Raw genomic sequence first — 16,124 nt, forward strand, 5'->3', positions numbered from 1 at the left:
ACTGGGAATTATCACCACAGATTTAATGTACTTATACTAAGAAGGCACTGGGAATGATCACCACAGATTTAATGTACTTATACTAAGAAGGCACTGGGATTTATCACCACATATTTAATGTACTTATACTAAGAAGACACTGGGAATTATCACCAAAGATTTAATGTACTTATACTAAGAAGGCACTGGGAATTATCACCACAGATTTATTGTACTTATACTAAGAAGGCACTGGGAATTATCACCAAAGATTAATGTACTTATACTAAGAAGGCACTGGGAATTATCACCACATATTTAATGTACTTATACTAAGAAGGCACTGGGAATTATCACCAAAGATTTAATATACTTATACTAAGAAGGCACTTGGAATTATCACCAAAGATTTAATATATTTATACTAAGAAGGCACTGGGAATTATCACCACACCTTAAGTATATTTATGATAAAAAGGCACTGGGAATTATCACCACACCTTAAGTATATTTATGATAAAAAGGCACTGGGAATTATCACCACAGACTTATTAGGAAGACACTGCGAAGAATCATCACAAAATAAGTGTGTTTATATTAAGAAGGCACTGGGAATTATCATGAATTGTTTCTACTTCGTGTAATATTACACAGAAAAAGTAATGAAGGTCACACTTCGGGGCAAAATCCATCTGCAGGACATCAACAAACTCTAGACTCAGCATCAGAACTTCTAAAACTTTCGTAAACAAGAACAAAATAAACTTACTGTCAAACGAATTGTTTCATAGTAGTATTATAACGATCCACCTATGACTACCAATGTTATAAAACCGTGTTGTCATACCCACGGCTGTTGGCATGTCTCAGAGTATTAGCAACAAGAGCCATGCCAGCTTCGCATGGACGAGCGGTTTGAGTTCCATCAACTGTCTGTGTTTTTCCGGAGGAATCAAACACTGGAACATTGGTGACAAAAGCAGGAGATGTCTGTTGTGTCCCCGCGTGCAGAATCTGGTGGGCAGCTCTATCCATTTCCTCTTGGGTTAGGTTGATGGCTTCAGCTAACTCTCGCTGCGTGGTTCTCACGAATTCGGGATCACAGAACTTACCCAGACCTTGTTCGTGCAAAACCTGATCAGGAGAGAAATATTGCATTAGAGATGCACACAATACAGGTGTTTCTTGTAAGCATTCATTATTAAGCAAGAATATATACAATATAGTTCCTATACAATACTACTTCTGCTCTACTCGTTGGTTATCGAAATCTGTCATTAGCAGTTTCTACAAAGTTTTAATATCTAACTGTCATTAGCAGTTACTACACAGTTTTAAAATCTAACTGTCATTAGGAATTTCTACAAAGTTTTAATATAAAACTGTCATTAGCAGATCTACTAAGTTTTACTATCTAAATGTCACTAATCATAAAACAATAATCCAGAAGAAAGCGCACCCTCACGGCGGAAATAATAAAAAAAATATTATACTGAAGATCAAAAAAGCTGAAATATCCATAAAAATAGGAATCATGCAAGTTAACCTTTCAATGAAAAATACATATTAAGTGTAAGAAAATAAGTAAATAAGTTTCGCTGAGAGTATTACTGTAACATGTTTCACAGAATCTGTTAACTGTAGTGTTTGTACTACTGTAACATGTTTTGCAGAATCTATTACCTGTGGTGTTTGTACTACTGTAACATGTTTCACAGAATCTGTCAACTGCGGTGTTTGTACTACTGTAACATGTTTCACAGAATCTGTCAACTGCGGTGTTTGTACTACTGTAACATTTTTCACAGAATCTATTAACTGTGGTGTTTGTACTACTGTAACATGTTTTGCAGAATCTATTAACTGTGATGTTTGTACTACTGTAACATGTTTCACAGAATCTATTAACTGTGGTGTTTGTACTAGTGTAACATGTTTTGCAGAATCTGTCAACTGCGGTGTTTGTACTACGGTAACATGTTTTACAGAATTTATTAACTAAGATATTTGTACTACGGTAACATGTTTCACAGAATCTATTAACTGCGGTGTTTGTACTACTGTAACATGTTTCACAGAATCTATTAACTGTGGTGTTTGTACTACTGTAACATGTTTTGCAAAATCTATTACCTGTGGTGTTTGTACTACTGTAACATGTTTCACAGAATCTATTAACTGCGGTGTTTGTACTACTGTAACATGATTCACAGAATCTGTCAACTGCGGTGTTTGTACTACTGTAACATTTTTCACAGAATCTATTAACTGTGGTGTTTGTACTACTGTAACATGTTTTGCAGAATCTATTAACTTAGATATTTGTACTACGGTAACATGTTTTACAGAATTTATTAACTAAGATATTTGTACTACGGTAACATGTTTCACAGAATCTATTAACTGTGGTGTTTGTACTACTGTAACATGTTTCGCAGAATCTATTAACTGTGGTGTTTGTACTACTCTAACATGTTTTGCAGAATCTATTAACTGTGGTGTTTGTACTACTGTAGCATGTTTCACAGAATCTATTAACTGTGATGTTTGTACTACTGTAACATGTTTTGCAGAATCTATTAACTAAGATGTTTGTACTACTGTAACATGTTTTGCAGAATCTATTAACTGTGATGTTTGTACTACTGTAACATGTTTCACAGAATCTGTCAACTGCGGTGTTTGTACTACTGTAACATGTTTCGCAGAATCTATTAACTGTGGTGTTTGTACTACTGTAACACCTTTCACAGAATCTATTAACTACGGTGTTTGTACTACTGTAACATGTTTCACAGAATCTATTAACTGTGGTGTTTGCACTACTGTAACACGTTTTATAGAATCTATTAACTGTGGTGTTTGTACTTCTGTAACATGTTTCTCAGAATCTATTAACTGTGGTATTTTTACTACTGTAACAGTTTTCACAGAATCTATTAACTGTGGTATTTTTACTACTGTAACATTTTTCACAGAATCTATTAACTGTGGTGTTTGTACTACTGTGTTACCTTTCACAGAATCTATTAACTGTGATGTTTGTACTACTGTAACATGTTTCACAGAATCTATTAACTGTGGTGTTTGTACTATCGTAACATGTTTCACAGAATCTGTCAACTGCGGTGTTTGTACTACTGTAACATGTTTTACGGAATCTATTAACTGTGGTGTTTGTACGGCTGTAACATGTTTTACATAATCTATCAACTGTGGTTTTTGTACTCTACTGAAAATATCGTAGTGGCTATTAACTGTGTTGTTTGTATTTTACTGACAGTTATTAACTGGATTGTTTGTATTCTATTGACAATAACTTAGTGGCTATTAAATGTGGCGGTTGTATTCTACTGACAATAACCCAGTGGTTATCAACTTTGTTATTTTACTCTATTGACATTAACTTAGTGGTTATCAATTGTGGTGTTTATACTCTACTGACAATAACATAGCTTCCATTAACTGGGTTGTTTATACTGTACTGAAAATAACGTAGTGGCTATTAGCTGTGTTGTTTGTACTCTACTGAGAATAACGTACTGGCTATTAACTGTGTTGTAATTGTATTTTAATGACAGTAACGTAGTGGCTATTAACTGGGTTGTTTGCATTCTTCTGAAAACAATATAGTGGCTATTGACTGTGGTGTTTGTATTTTACTGACAATAACTAAGTGGTTATTAACTGTGGTGTTTGTATTTTACTGACATTAACTTAGTAGTTATCAACTGTGGTGTTTGTATTTTACTGACATTAACTTAGTAGTTATCAACTGTGGTGTTTGTACTCTTCTGACAATAATGTAGCGATATTAATTATGTTATTTTTACTCTGCTGACATTAATATAGTAGCTATTAAATGTGGTGCTTCTATTCTACTAACAATAACTTAGTGGTTATTAACTATGGTGTTTGTATTCTACTGACAGTAATTTAGTGGATATTAACTGTGTTTTGTGAACTCTACTTACAGTAACGTAGTAGTTATTAACTATATTCTTTGTACTCTACTGAAAATAACGTAGTGATTATTAACTATAGTTCGTCTGTTGCTGATAATAAGTTAGTGGTTATTAAATATGGTGTTTGTATTCTATTGAAAGTAATGAAGAGGCTATTAAATGTGTTGTTTGTATTCTACTGACAGTGACGTAATGGCTATTAACTGTTTCGTTTGTATTTTATTGACAATAAATTAGTGGCTATTAACTAATATGTCTGTTACTGACAATAACTCAATGGTTATTAAATGTATTGCTTTTATTCTACTGACAGTAACAGAGTGGCTAATAACTGTGTTGTTTGTATTTTACTGACAATAAGTTAGTGGTTATGAAGTGTGGTGTTTTTACTCTACTGACATTAACTTATTGATTATCATCTGTGTTATGTGTACTCTACTGACAATAATGTAGCGAATATTAACTACGTTGTTTCTCCTCTACTGACAGTAACTTAGTGTCTATTAACTGTGTTATTTTTACTCTACTGACATTAACGGAGTGGCTATTAACTGTTTCGCTTGTATTTTACTGACAATAAATTAGTGGCTATTAAATGTGGTGTTTCTATTTTACTGACAATAACTTAAAAGTTATTAACTGTCCTCTTGGTATTCTAGTTACAGTAACGTATTAGGTATTAACTGTGTTGTTTGTATTCTACTGACAGTAAAATAAGTGGTATTAACTGTGGTGTTTGTATTATACTGACAGTAACGTAGTGTTTATTAACTATATTGTTTGTATTTTACTGACATTAACGTAGTGGCTATTAAGTATGTTGTTTGTACTCTACTGACCATAACGTAGAGACTATTAACTATATTGTTTGTATTCTACGGACAGTAACATAGTGGCTATTAACTGTGTTGTTTGTACTCTACTGACATTAACGCAGTTGCTATTAACCGTGTTTTTTGTACTCTACTCACATAACGTAGTGTTTATTAACTGTGTTGTTTGTACTCTATTGAAAATAACGTACTGGCTATTAAATATGGTGTTTATATTCCACTGAAATTAACGTAGTAGCTACAAACTGTGTCGTTTGTGTTTTACTCACAGTAACGTAGTGGCTATTAAATGTGTTGTTTTTACTCTACTGACATTAACGCAGTGGCTATTAACTGGGTTTTTTGTACTCTACTGACAATATCTTAAAGGTTATCAAATATGGTGTTTTTAATCTACTGACATTAACTTAGTGGTTATCAACTCTGTTGTTTGTACTTTACTGACAATAACGTAGTGACTATTAACTGTAGTTTGTCTGTTACTGACATTAAGTTAGTGGTTGTTAAATATGGTGTTTTTACTCTACTGACAGTAATGTAGTGGCTACTAAATGTGTTGTTTGTATTTTACTGACAGTAATGTAGTGGCCATTAACTGTGGTGTTTATATTTTACTGACAATAACTTAATGGCTATTAAATGTGTTCTTTGTATTCTACTGATAGTAACACTATTAACTGTATTTTACTAACAATATATTAGTGGCTATTAAATATGGTGTTCTATTTTACTGACAATAAATTAATAGTTATTAACTGTTCTGTTGGTATTCTACTAGAAATAAAATAGTGGCTATTAACTGTTTTACTTGTATTCTACTGACTGTAAAATAGGAGTATTAGCTGTGTTGTTTGTATTTTGCTGAAATTAACGAAGTAGCTATTAACTATAGTATTTGTACTCTACTGACAATAACGTAGTGACTATTAACTATGTTGTTTGTATTTTACTGACATTAACGTAGTGGCTATTAACTGTCTTTTTGTACTGTACTGAAAATAACGTATTTGCTATTAACTGTGGTGTTTATATTCCACTGACATTAACGTAGTAGCTATTAACTATGTCGTTTGTATTTTACTGACAGTAACTTAGTGGCTATTAACTGTGTTGTTTTTACTCTAGTGACAATAACGTAGCGACTTTAAATGCGTTGTTTGTACTTTATTGACAATAACGTAGTGGCTATTAACTAGGTTGTTTGTATTTTACTGACGTAAAAGTAGTGGCTTTTAACTGGGTAGTTTGTATTTTACTGACAATAACTTAGTGGCAATTAACTGTGCTGTTTTTACTCTACTAATAGTAATGTAGTGGCTATTACTGTGGTGTTTGTATTCTACTGACAGTAACGAGGTGGCTATTAACTATGTTGTTTGAATTTTACTGATATTAAATAGTGGCTAGTAACTATGTTTTTTGTACTCTGCTGACCATAAGGTAGAGACTATTAAATGTGTTGTTTGTATTGTACGGACAGTAACAGTAGCTATTAACTGTGTTGTGTGTATTTTACTGACAATAACTTAGTAGCTATTAAGTGTGTATTTGTAGTAGCTGATAAATGTGTTGTTTGTATTGTACTGACAGTAACATAGTGGGTATTATCTATGTTGTTGGCATTCTACTGACAGTAACGTAGTGACTATTAAATGTGGTATTTGTATTCTATTAACAGTAACGTAGTGTATATTAACTGTGTTGTTAGTGTTCTACTGACTGTAATGTATTGGCTATTAACTGTGTTCTTAGTATTCTGTTCATAGTAACGTAGTGGCTATTTACTGCGCTCTTTGTATTCTACTGACAGTAATGTAGTGACTATTAAATTTGTAGTTTGTATTCTATTGACAGTAACGTAGTGGATATTAACTGTGTTGATTGTGTTCTACTAACTGTAATGTAGTGTCTATTAACTGTGCTGTTGGTATTATACTGACAGTAACGTAATGGCTATTAAATGTCCTATATGTATTCTAGTGACAGTAACGTAGTAACTATTAACTGTGATGTTTGTATTTTATGACAGTAACGTAGTGACTGTTAACAATGTTGTTTATATTCTACTGACTGTATTCCACGGTTCATTGCTTCTTTTAGATAACAACTTACTCTTCCAACAAGGTTTGCTGCACTTCCTATTACTCCCATCGTATGATCTCTGTGGTCATGACCTTTCTGTTGATTATCTGAAAGGAAAATTTATCATGTAACTATGAAGGAATATATCTTGTATACTCATCTCAGACTGTTTAATGTGCATTAGCATTTAAATAAGATGAAAAGGCAGTTTTCTCAAGAGTTTTCAAAAGAAATAAAACATAAAACTTCTAAAGGATAAAATGAAGAGATTATGTAAGAGTTTACGAAGAGTTAACCGTTGGCGTTTTTTAATTTCGTGTTTCAGGTTAAGTAGTAGTGTAAAGGTAACGGATCTCTGAATTCAGGAATTAACAATTAACAACAGTAACAAAATAGATGGCAGTATATGTATCTCAGTGATGTTTAAAGAGTTGTGGTTGACCCTTGATAGGTGGAACCAGCTTCGAATGAGTCTTCTATACGTACGTCAACCTGGTAAGTGCTCTTGTTGCCTGGAATTAGCTCTGAATGAAACTTCTACATTTATATGATCTTGGTAAGGGCTTCTATTAGCTGGAACTAGCTCTGAATGAAACTACTACACGTACATCAATTTGAAAAGTACTCTTGTTAGGTGGAAATAGCTCTTAATAAAAATTCTACACGTACATCAATTTGAAAGTACTCTTCTTAGGTGGAAATATCTCTCAATGAAACTTTTACACGTACGTAAACTTATTAAGGTCTCTTGTTAGGTGGAACTAGCTTCGAATGAAACTTCTACACGTACATCAACTTGATATAGACCCTTGTTAGAGAGAACGAACTTCGAATGAAACTTTTGCACGCTCATCAACGTAGTGGGTGCTCCTTTTAGCTGGAGCTAACTCTGAATGAAACTTCTATATGTATATCAACTTTATATATATATACCCTTGTTAGATGGAACTATCTTCGAATAAAACTTGTATACGTATATCAAGTTGATATAGACCCTTGTTAGGTGAGACGATCTTCGAATATAACATCTACATGTTCATCAACGTAGTAAGGGCTCTTGTTAGCTGGAACTAGCTCTGAATGAAACTTATACACGTGCATAAACTTGATATAGACCGTAGTTAGGTAAAACTAGCTTCGAATGAAATTTCTACACGTTCATCAATTTGATATATATCCTTATTAGGTAGTACTACCATCGAATGAAGCTACTACACGTTTATCAACTTGATATAGACCACTGTTAGGGGGAATAGCTTCGAATAAAACTTCTACATGTACGTCAACCTGATATGTACCTTTTTAGATGGAACTAGTTTCGAATGAAACTTCTATCAGTATATCAAGTTTATATAGACCATTGTTAGCTGGAACTAGCTTTGAATGAATCTTCTAAACGTACATCGACTTCATATAGACCAGTGTTTGATGGAACTAGCTTCCAATGAAACTTCTACACGTACATCAATTTCATATATACCCTTGTTATGTGGAACTAGCTTCGAATGAATCTTCTAAACGTACATCAATTTGATATACACCCTTGTTAGATGGAACGAACTTCAAATATAACTTCTACACGTACATCAACTTGGTGTAGACCATTTTTAGGTGGAACAAACTCTGAGTGTATTTTCTACACGTTCATCAACGTAGTAAGTGCTCCTCTTAGCTAGAATTAGCTCCGAATGAAGCTTCTACATTTACGTCAGCTTGATATATACCCTTTTTGGATGGAACTAGCATCGAATGAAACTTCTATCGTATATCAAATTCATATGGACACTTGTTAAGGGGAACTAGCTTCGAATGAGACTTCTACACGTGCATTAACTTTATATAGACATTTTTTCCGTGGAACAAGCTCTGGATGAAACTTCTACACGTTCATCAACGTGGTAAGTGCTCATTTTATCTGAAACTACCTCTAAATGAAACTTGTGCACGTACATCAACTTGAAAGTACTCTTGTTAAATAGAAATAGCTCTTAATGAAACTTCTACACGTTCATCAACGTGGTAAGTGCTCATTTTATCTGAAACTACCTCTGAATGAAACTTGTGCACATACATCAACTTGAAAGTACTCTTGTTAAATAGAAATAGCTCTTAATGAAACTTCTACACTTAAATCAATTTGAAAAGTACTCTTGTTACGTGGATATAGCTCTGAATGAAACTTCTACACGTACGTAGACTTATTAGGGTCTCTTGTTAGATGGAAGTAGCCTTGCATGAAACTTCAACAGGTATCTCAGCTTGTTATAGACCCTTGGTATGTTGAACTAGATTCGAAGGAATCTTCTACACGTCCATAAATCTGATATACACTCTTGTTAGATAGAACTAGCTTCGAATGAAACTTCTATACGTACATCAATTTGATATAAACGATTTTTAGTGGAACAAACTTTGAATGAAACGTCTACATGAAAGTCAACTTGAAAGTACTCTTGGTAGCTGGAGCTAGCTCTGAATGAAACTTCTAGAAGTGCACGAACTTGGTATAAACTCTTGCTAGTTGGAACAATCTCTGAATGAAACTTCTGCACGTTCATCACCGTAGTAAGTGCTCCTCGTAGCTGGAACTAGCTGTGAATGAAACTTTTAAATGTATGTCAACTTGATATAAACCCCTGTTAGGTGGAACTAGCTTCCAATGAAATTTCTATAAGTACATCAACTAACTTCATATAGACCCTTGTTAGATGGAAAGAACTTCGAATGAAGCTTTTGCACGTTCATCAACGTAGTAAGTGCTCCTGTTAGCTGGAAATAGCTCTGAATGAAACTTCTAAATATATGTCAACTTTATATACACCCTTATTAGGTGGTATTCGCTCTGAATGAAATTTCTACACGTACGTCCACTTGTAAAATACTCTTGTTAGCTGGAGATAGCTCTGAATGAAACTTCTATACGTGCATCAACTTGATATAAACTCTTATGGTGGAACAAGCTTCGAATAAAACTTGTACATTTGCATCAACTTGATATAGACCATTTTTAGGTGGAACAAGCTCTGAATGAAATTTCTGCACGTTCATCAACGTAGTAAGTGCTCCTTTTAAGCTGCAGCTAGCTCTAAATGAAACTTCTATACGTATGTCAACTTTATATACACCGTTGTTAGGTGGTATTCTCTCTGAATGAAATTTCTACACGTATGTCAACTTGTAAGGTACTCTGGTTAGCTGGAGATAGCTCTGAATGAAACTTCTACACGTGCATCAACTTGATATAGACTCTTATGGTGGAACTAGCTTCGAATAAAACTTTTATACGTATACCAGGTTGATATAGACCCTTGTCAGGTGGGACAATCTTGGAATAAAACTTCTACATGTAGATCAACTTGAAAGATACTCTTCTTAGCTGGAGCTAGCTCTGAATGAAACTTATACATGTGCATAAACTTGATATACACCTTTGTTCGGTGGAAGAAGCTCTGTATGAAACTTCTACACGTACATCAATTTGATACAGACCCTTTATAGGTGGAACTAGCTTCGAATGAATCTTCTACACGTACATCAATTTCATATAGACCGTTGTTAGGTGTAATAGCTTCGAACAAAAGTTCTACATGTACATCAACCTAATATGTACCCTTTTTAGATGGAACTAGTTTCGATTGAAACTTCTATATGTATATCAAATTGATATAGACCATTGCTAGCTGGAACTAACTTCGAATGAATCTTCTAAACGTACATCGCCTTCATATAGACCAGTGTTTGATGGAACTAGCTTAGAATGAATCTTCTACACATACATCAACCTGACATAGACCATTGTTAGGTGAAACTAGTGAACTTGATATAGACCCTTTTTAGGTGGAACTAGCTTCGAATGAAACTTCTAGACGTTCATGATCTTATTACGGACTGTTGTTAGGTATAAGTAGCTATGAATGAAACTTCTGCATGTTCATCAACTTAGTAAGTGCTCTTCTTAGGTGGAAGTAGTCTGAATGAAACTTATATATGTATTTCAATTTGATATATACCTTTTTAGAGGGAACTAGCTTACAATGACACTTCTGTACGTACATCAACGTGATATAGAGCCTTGTTAGATAGAACTAGCTTGGAATGAAATTTCTACAACCACATGAATTTGATTTTGACCCTCTTTAGGTAGAACTGGCTTCGAATGAAACTTCTACACGTTCATCATCTTATTACGGACTGTTGTTAGGTGTAAGTAGCTTGGACTGAAACTTCTAAATGTACATGATCTTGATAAGGGCTTCTGTTAACTGGAATTAGCTCTGAATGAAACTTCTACACGTACGTGAACTTAGTAAGTGCTCCTTTTACCTGAAACTAACTCTAAATGAAACTTCTACACGTACGACAACTTGGTAAGTGCCCCTTTTACCCGACACTAGCTCTGAATGAAACTTCTGCAGGTACATCACCTTCAAAAGTACTATCATTAGGTGGAAATATGTCTCAATGAAACTTCTATGCATACGTAAACTTATTAGGATCTCTTGTTAGATAGAACTTGATTCGAATGAAACGTCTACACGTACATCAACTTGATATAGACCATTTTTAGATGGGACAATCTCTGAATGAAACGTTTGCACGTTTATCAACGTAGTAAGTGCTCCGTTTACCTGAAACTAACTCTAAGTAAAATTTCTATATGTATCAACTTGATATATACCCTTTTTAGATGGAACTAACTTCGAATGAAACTTCTATACGTATATCAAGTTGATACAGACCCTTGTTAGGTGGGACAATCTTCGAATGAAATTTCTACACGTTCATCAACTTGGTAAGGGCTCCTGTTAACTGGAACTGGCTCTGATTGAAACTTCTACACGTTCATCAACGTAGTAAGTGCTCCTTTTAGCTGGAGCTAGCTTTGAATGAAGCTTCTAAATGTACGTCAACCCTATATAAACCCTTGGTATGGGGAACTAGCTTCTAATGAAATTTCTACACGTGCATCAACTTGATATAGACCATTGTTCCGTGGAACAAGCTCTGAATGAAACTTCTACACGTTCATCAATTTGAGATAGACCCTTGTTAAGTGGGACTTGGAATGAAACTTTTAAATGTACGTGAACTTGGTAACCGCTCCTTTTACCTGAAACTAACTCTGAATGAAACTTCTATATGTATATCAACTTGATATATACACTTTTTAAATAGAAATAGCTTCGAGTGAAACTTCTACACGTACATCAACTTGATATAGACCGTTGTTAGATGGAACTAGCTTCGAATGAATCTTCTAAACGTACATGATGTTGGTAAGGGCTCCTGTTAGCTGAAACTACCTCTGAATTAAACTTCTACACGTATGTCAACTTGGTAAGAGCTCCTTTTACCTGAAAATAGCTCTGAATGAATCTTCTGCACGTACATCAACTCCAAAGGAACTCTTGTTAGGGGTAAAAAGCTCTCAATGAAACTTCTACACGTACGTAAATTTTATTAGGGTCTCTTGTTAGATGGAAATAGCTTTGAGTGAAACTTCGACACGTATCTCAGCTTGTTATATAGACTCTTGTTATGTGTAAATAGCTTCGAAAGAAACTTCTACACGTACATCAACTTGATATAGACCCTTGTTAGATGGAACTAACTTCAAATACAACTTCTACACGTACATAACCTTGGTAATTCTCCTTTTACCTGGAACTAGCTCTGAATGAAACTTCTACACGTATGTCGACTTACTATAGACCCCTTTTAGGTGGAACTAGCTCATAATGGAAATTCTGCACGTTAATCAACTAGGTAAATGCTCCTGTTTGCTAAAACTAGCTCTGAATGTAACTTCTACACATTCTTCAAAGTGGTAAGAGCTGAATTATATACGGTACAATACTTATGTTTGCAAGCTTTTGGGCCCTCTGGCCGGAGCCTTCATCGAGGAACAATATACTATCCTAATGTACTTAAAATTTGTTTTTGGATTGGGATTTGATGTTTTAAGGGATGATGGGAATGTTTTTACCGAATTTTGGAGTTATATTTTATACAATAAGGTTAAGGTAGTGTAGAAATTCTGTAAACTCAAAAGTGATTGTTTGTCTTGGAGCCAAGCCGCATTGGGCTGTCCTATATATTCACAACGGGGAATCGAACCCCGGATTTTAGCGGAGACACCAAATATATCGAAGAATAAGACACAATATAAGGATATATTTGTAAAAATACTGATGAATCGGACTGTAAACGAATTAAACGGATATTTGCGTTAAGTTATCTATTTCTGATTTATGATAAATCTTTATATTGTCGAAAACAACGGAGATATCATTAATAACTTTTTGTGTTGTAAATCATAGTTTATTCTATCTTTCCTAATATTTCTAGTTTGTACAGGTTTTTTTAACTTAGGTAAATCTAGCATAATTCCAATATCATAATCCTTTGCACGCCCCGCGAAGATCATTTCTCTAAATATTTGTCAGGGGAATACAATAACAAATGGTGTTCTCCCCCAGGAGGTGCTATTTTGCAACTACATTACAATGAGAAGGAAGACACGTTTAAAAATAACCATCAAATAGACCTACCAGGATGGCTAGTATTTGAAGTAGGAAGGAGGTGAGTTCTTCCATTTTCAAAGTGTTCTCCATCTTTGACTTGACGGTAAACATCACCATCAGGGGTGAGTCCAGCGATCACTAGGGCTGGAATATTAGCTAATCTGAGAGAAGACAAGAACATAAGATCAGCTTGCTGATATTTCCTTTGAATGACGAGTAAAGTTAAGTGAAATAAAAAATAAATGAATAAGCTTGTTATTATTAATCCATAACCTAATTCTGATTTGTAAATGACTCCTATAAAAGTGATAAAACTTACAGCTGCTGTTCATCCAACACTACATTGTTTATGTCTCAGCCGGCCTGATGAACAAAAGCTTTGTTGGCTTGGATGTAGCAGATATAGTATGGTTGATGTATTGTTGTATATTATTCTTTGCTTTCATTTCTTAGAATTATTTACTGAATGTTTTTTGGTAATCCAACAGTTGTTGGTAATCAAAATAGAATTTATTGGTACTTTAACAGCTGTTGGGGTCGATAACAGGATGTCATGGTACTCCAACAACTGTTGGTGTCGATAAGAGAATGCTCTGGTACTCCAACAACGGCTAGTGTCGATAAAAGTATGTACTTGTACTTCAACAGCTGCTGATGCCAATGACAGGATGTAATTGTACTCCAACTTCTCTTGGTGTCCATCACAGGTGTACTGATACTCCAACAGCTATTGGTGCCGATATCAGATGTACTGGTACTACATCTTCTGTTGGTGTCGATGGCAGGTGTACTGATACTCCAACAGCTATTAGTGCCAATATCAGATGTACTGTACTCCAACTTCTGTTGGTGTCCACCACAGGTGTACTGATACTCCAACAGCTATTAGTACCAATATCAGGATGTACTGGTACTCCAACTTCTGTTGGTGTCCATCACAGGTGTACTGATACTCCAACAGCTATTGGTGCCGATATCAGATGTACTGGTACTACATCTTCTGTTGGTGTCGATGACAGGTGTACTGATACTCCAACAGCTGCTGGAGTCGGCAAGAGAACGTAATGGTACTCCTACAACTGCTAGAGGTGATAATAAGGTTTCCTGCTTCCAGAAACACGACTGACAAAACAACTCATTCCAACGAATATTGAAATGGGTAAAAACATGATTAAGCTCTAACCACTCTTTAACTCTAAGAAAGAACTACTTATAGGAAATTAATGTAAACACATACACCTTGAGTTGAGAGAATACATACACTAACAGAGGAAAGTGAAGAACTAAAAAACCTAATCTTATTCGGTTAATTACCTTACAAGCTAAAGTTTGGTTTATGAAAGTTCAAAGAAAAAGAAATTCATTAATAAACCTGCATTTTCTCACACCCACAGCTATATGTAACAAAACGATACATTCTCCCTACACAACGTCCTATAATAAAACTTTATATAACAGTGTTAAAATAACTCTTCATTAAACTTTCACAGTAAATACCAATAAGTTCTAGGTCAGCACAAACTATGCTGAACTGTGACACCAGAGTCTTAGAAATAAAATAAAACTTTACTAAATTCATAAAACTTTAAGACAATATGGAAAATGATACCTTACGTTTATAGTGCTAAAAATAATACAAAATGTCACGTTCTATTACTGATATTAAAGTACTTACATATACAATCTACTATGTTGACACCCAATACAAACCAAACATTATCAAATAGACTGTCTGTTCAAGTACTTACACATACAATCTCTTTAGTTCACATAAATACAAATAAAACACTATGAAATAAATTGTCTGTTAAAGTATTACATATACAATCTATTTAGTTCACACAAATACAAGTCAGACTATCTACTGGACTGTCTGTTAAAGTACTTACATATTGTTACGTCTCCATTTGTTAATTGATTTTCCGTAACTTCGTTCCGACGAAACTTTAGCGACACAAGTCCTTACTTAATAAAACTGGTTTATTCTTTCTGAATATAACTTTACCGATACAGAACAGTCGCTCTTTTACAAACGTTTTAACAACGAACGTTAACTTCAACAACACTTCCGACTGCAGTTCAATTACTCACTACCTACACACACTATTGTCACGTTGTGAGCGTCCTATTTTTATACCAGAAAAACATATATCTATTAAATGCTAGGGCATTCACGAGGGAACAAGATACTTCCAGAAAATAGGCGGCGTGACAATAGTCACGTGACCCTGCTGACGCAACACTGCCCCTTCCTTAGTATTGTTCGTCCCGAACAATAGCCACTTACAATAAACCAATAACAATTAACAATAACTTAATTAAATGTACAGAATTACAATCACAAAATTACAATTCAACAAAGTCTCTTAATTTTACGGTACGTATCTTCTTCTGTACTGGTCTCCGTCTCGTTGGCTTCTGCTTCATGTGGGGTTCATCTGCTTCATCAGTAAATGTCCTATCGTCGGTAGCAATCACATCAGTGGTAGTAACTTCATCAAGAGCTTCACCGTTTCCCTTCTCAAAACTGAGTAGAGTTTCTTCTTCGATGGTGGCTTCTTCAGGTGGCACGTCTTAAGCAGCGTCATTTGTTCTGTTGTCCACTTCATCCCAACTAAAATGTCCTGGACTGTGATAACGCCAAAGTCTGTTGGCATGCACCACTTTTGGCTTACCTCGCCGACCACATTTTATCCGGAAAGTCACGTCTGAGAGACAATCCACTATGTCATATGGGCCTT

The 16,124-nt window shown here is 34.7% G+C and overlaps 1 protein-coding gene across 1 annotated transcript in view; it reads right to left on the reverse strand.

The window, feature by feature from the left end:
* Positions 1–9: 9 nt before the first annotated feature.
* Positions 10–16,124, reverse strand: part of LOC106470255 (voltage-dependent calcium channel type D subunit alpha-1-like) — a gene marked incomplete at its 5' end in the record, with an annotated part of 67,499 nt that continues 51,384 nt past the window's right edge. Inside the window, 3 exons of the mRNA XM_022398852.1 lie at positions 10–1,113; positions 6,890–6,966; positions 13,411–13,544. Of these exons, the coding sequence (XP_022254560.1) occupies positions 805–1,113; positions 6,890–6,966; positions 13,411–13,544 (520 nt within the window). The remainder of the gene's footprint in view (positions 1,114–6,889; positions 6,967–13,410; positions 13,545–16,124) is intronic.

Source organism: Limulus polyphemus, unplaced genomic scaffold, assembly GCF_000517525.1.
Source record: "Limulus polyphemus unplaced genomic scaffold, Limulus_polyphemus-2.1.2 Scaffold3908, whole genome shotgun sequence".
Classification (NCBI taxonomy): Eukaryota; Metazoa; Arthropoda; class Merostomata; order Xiphosura; family Limulidae; genus Limulus; species Limulus polyphemus.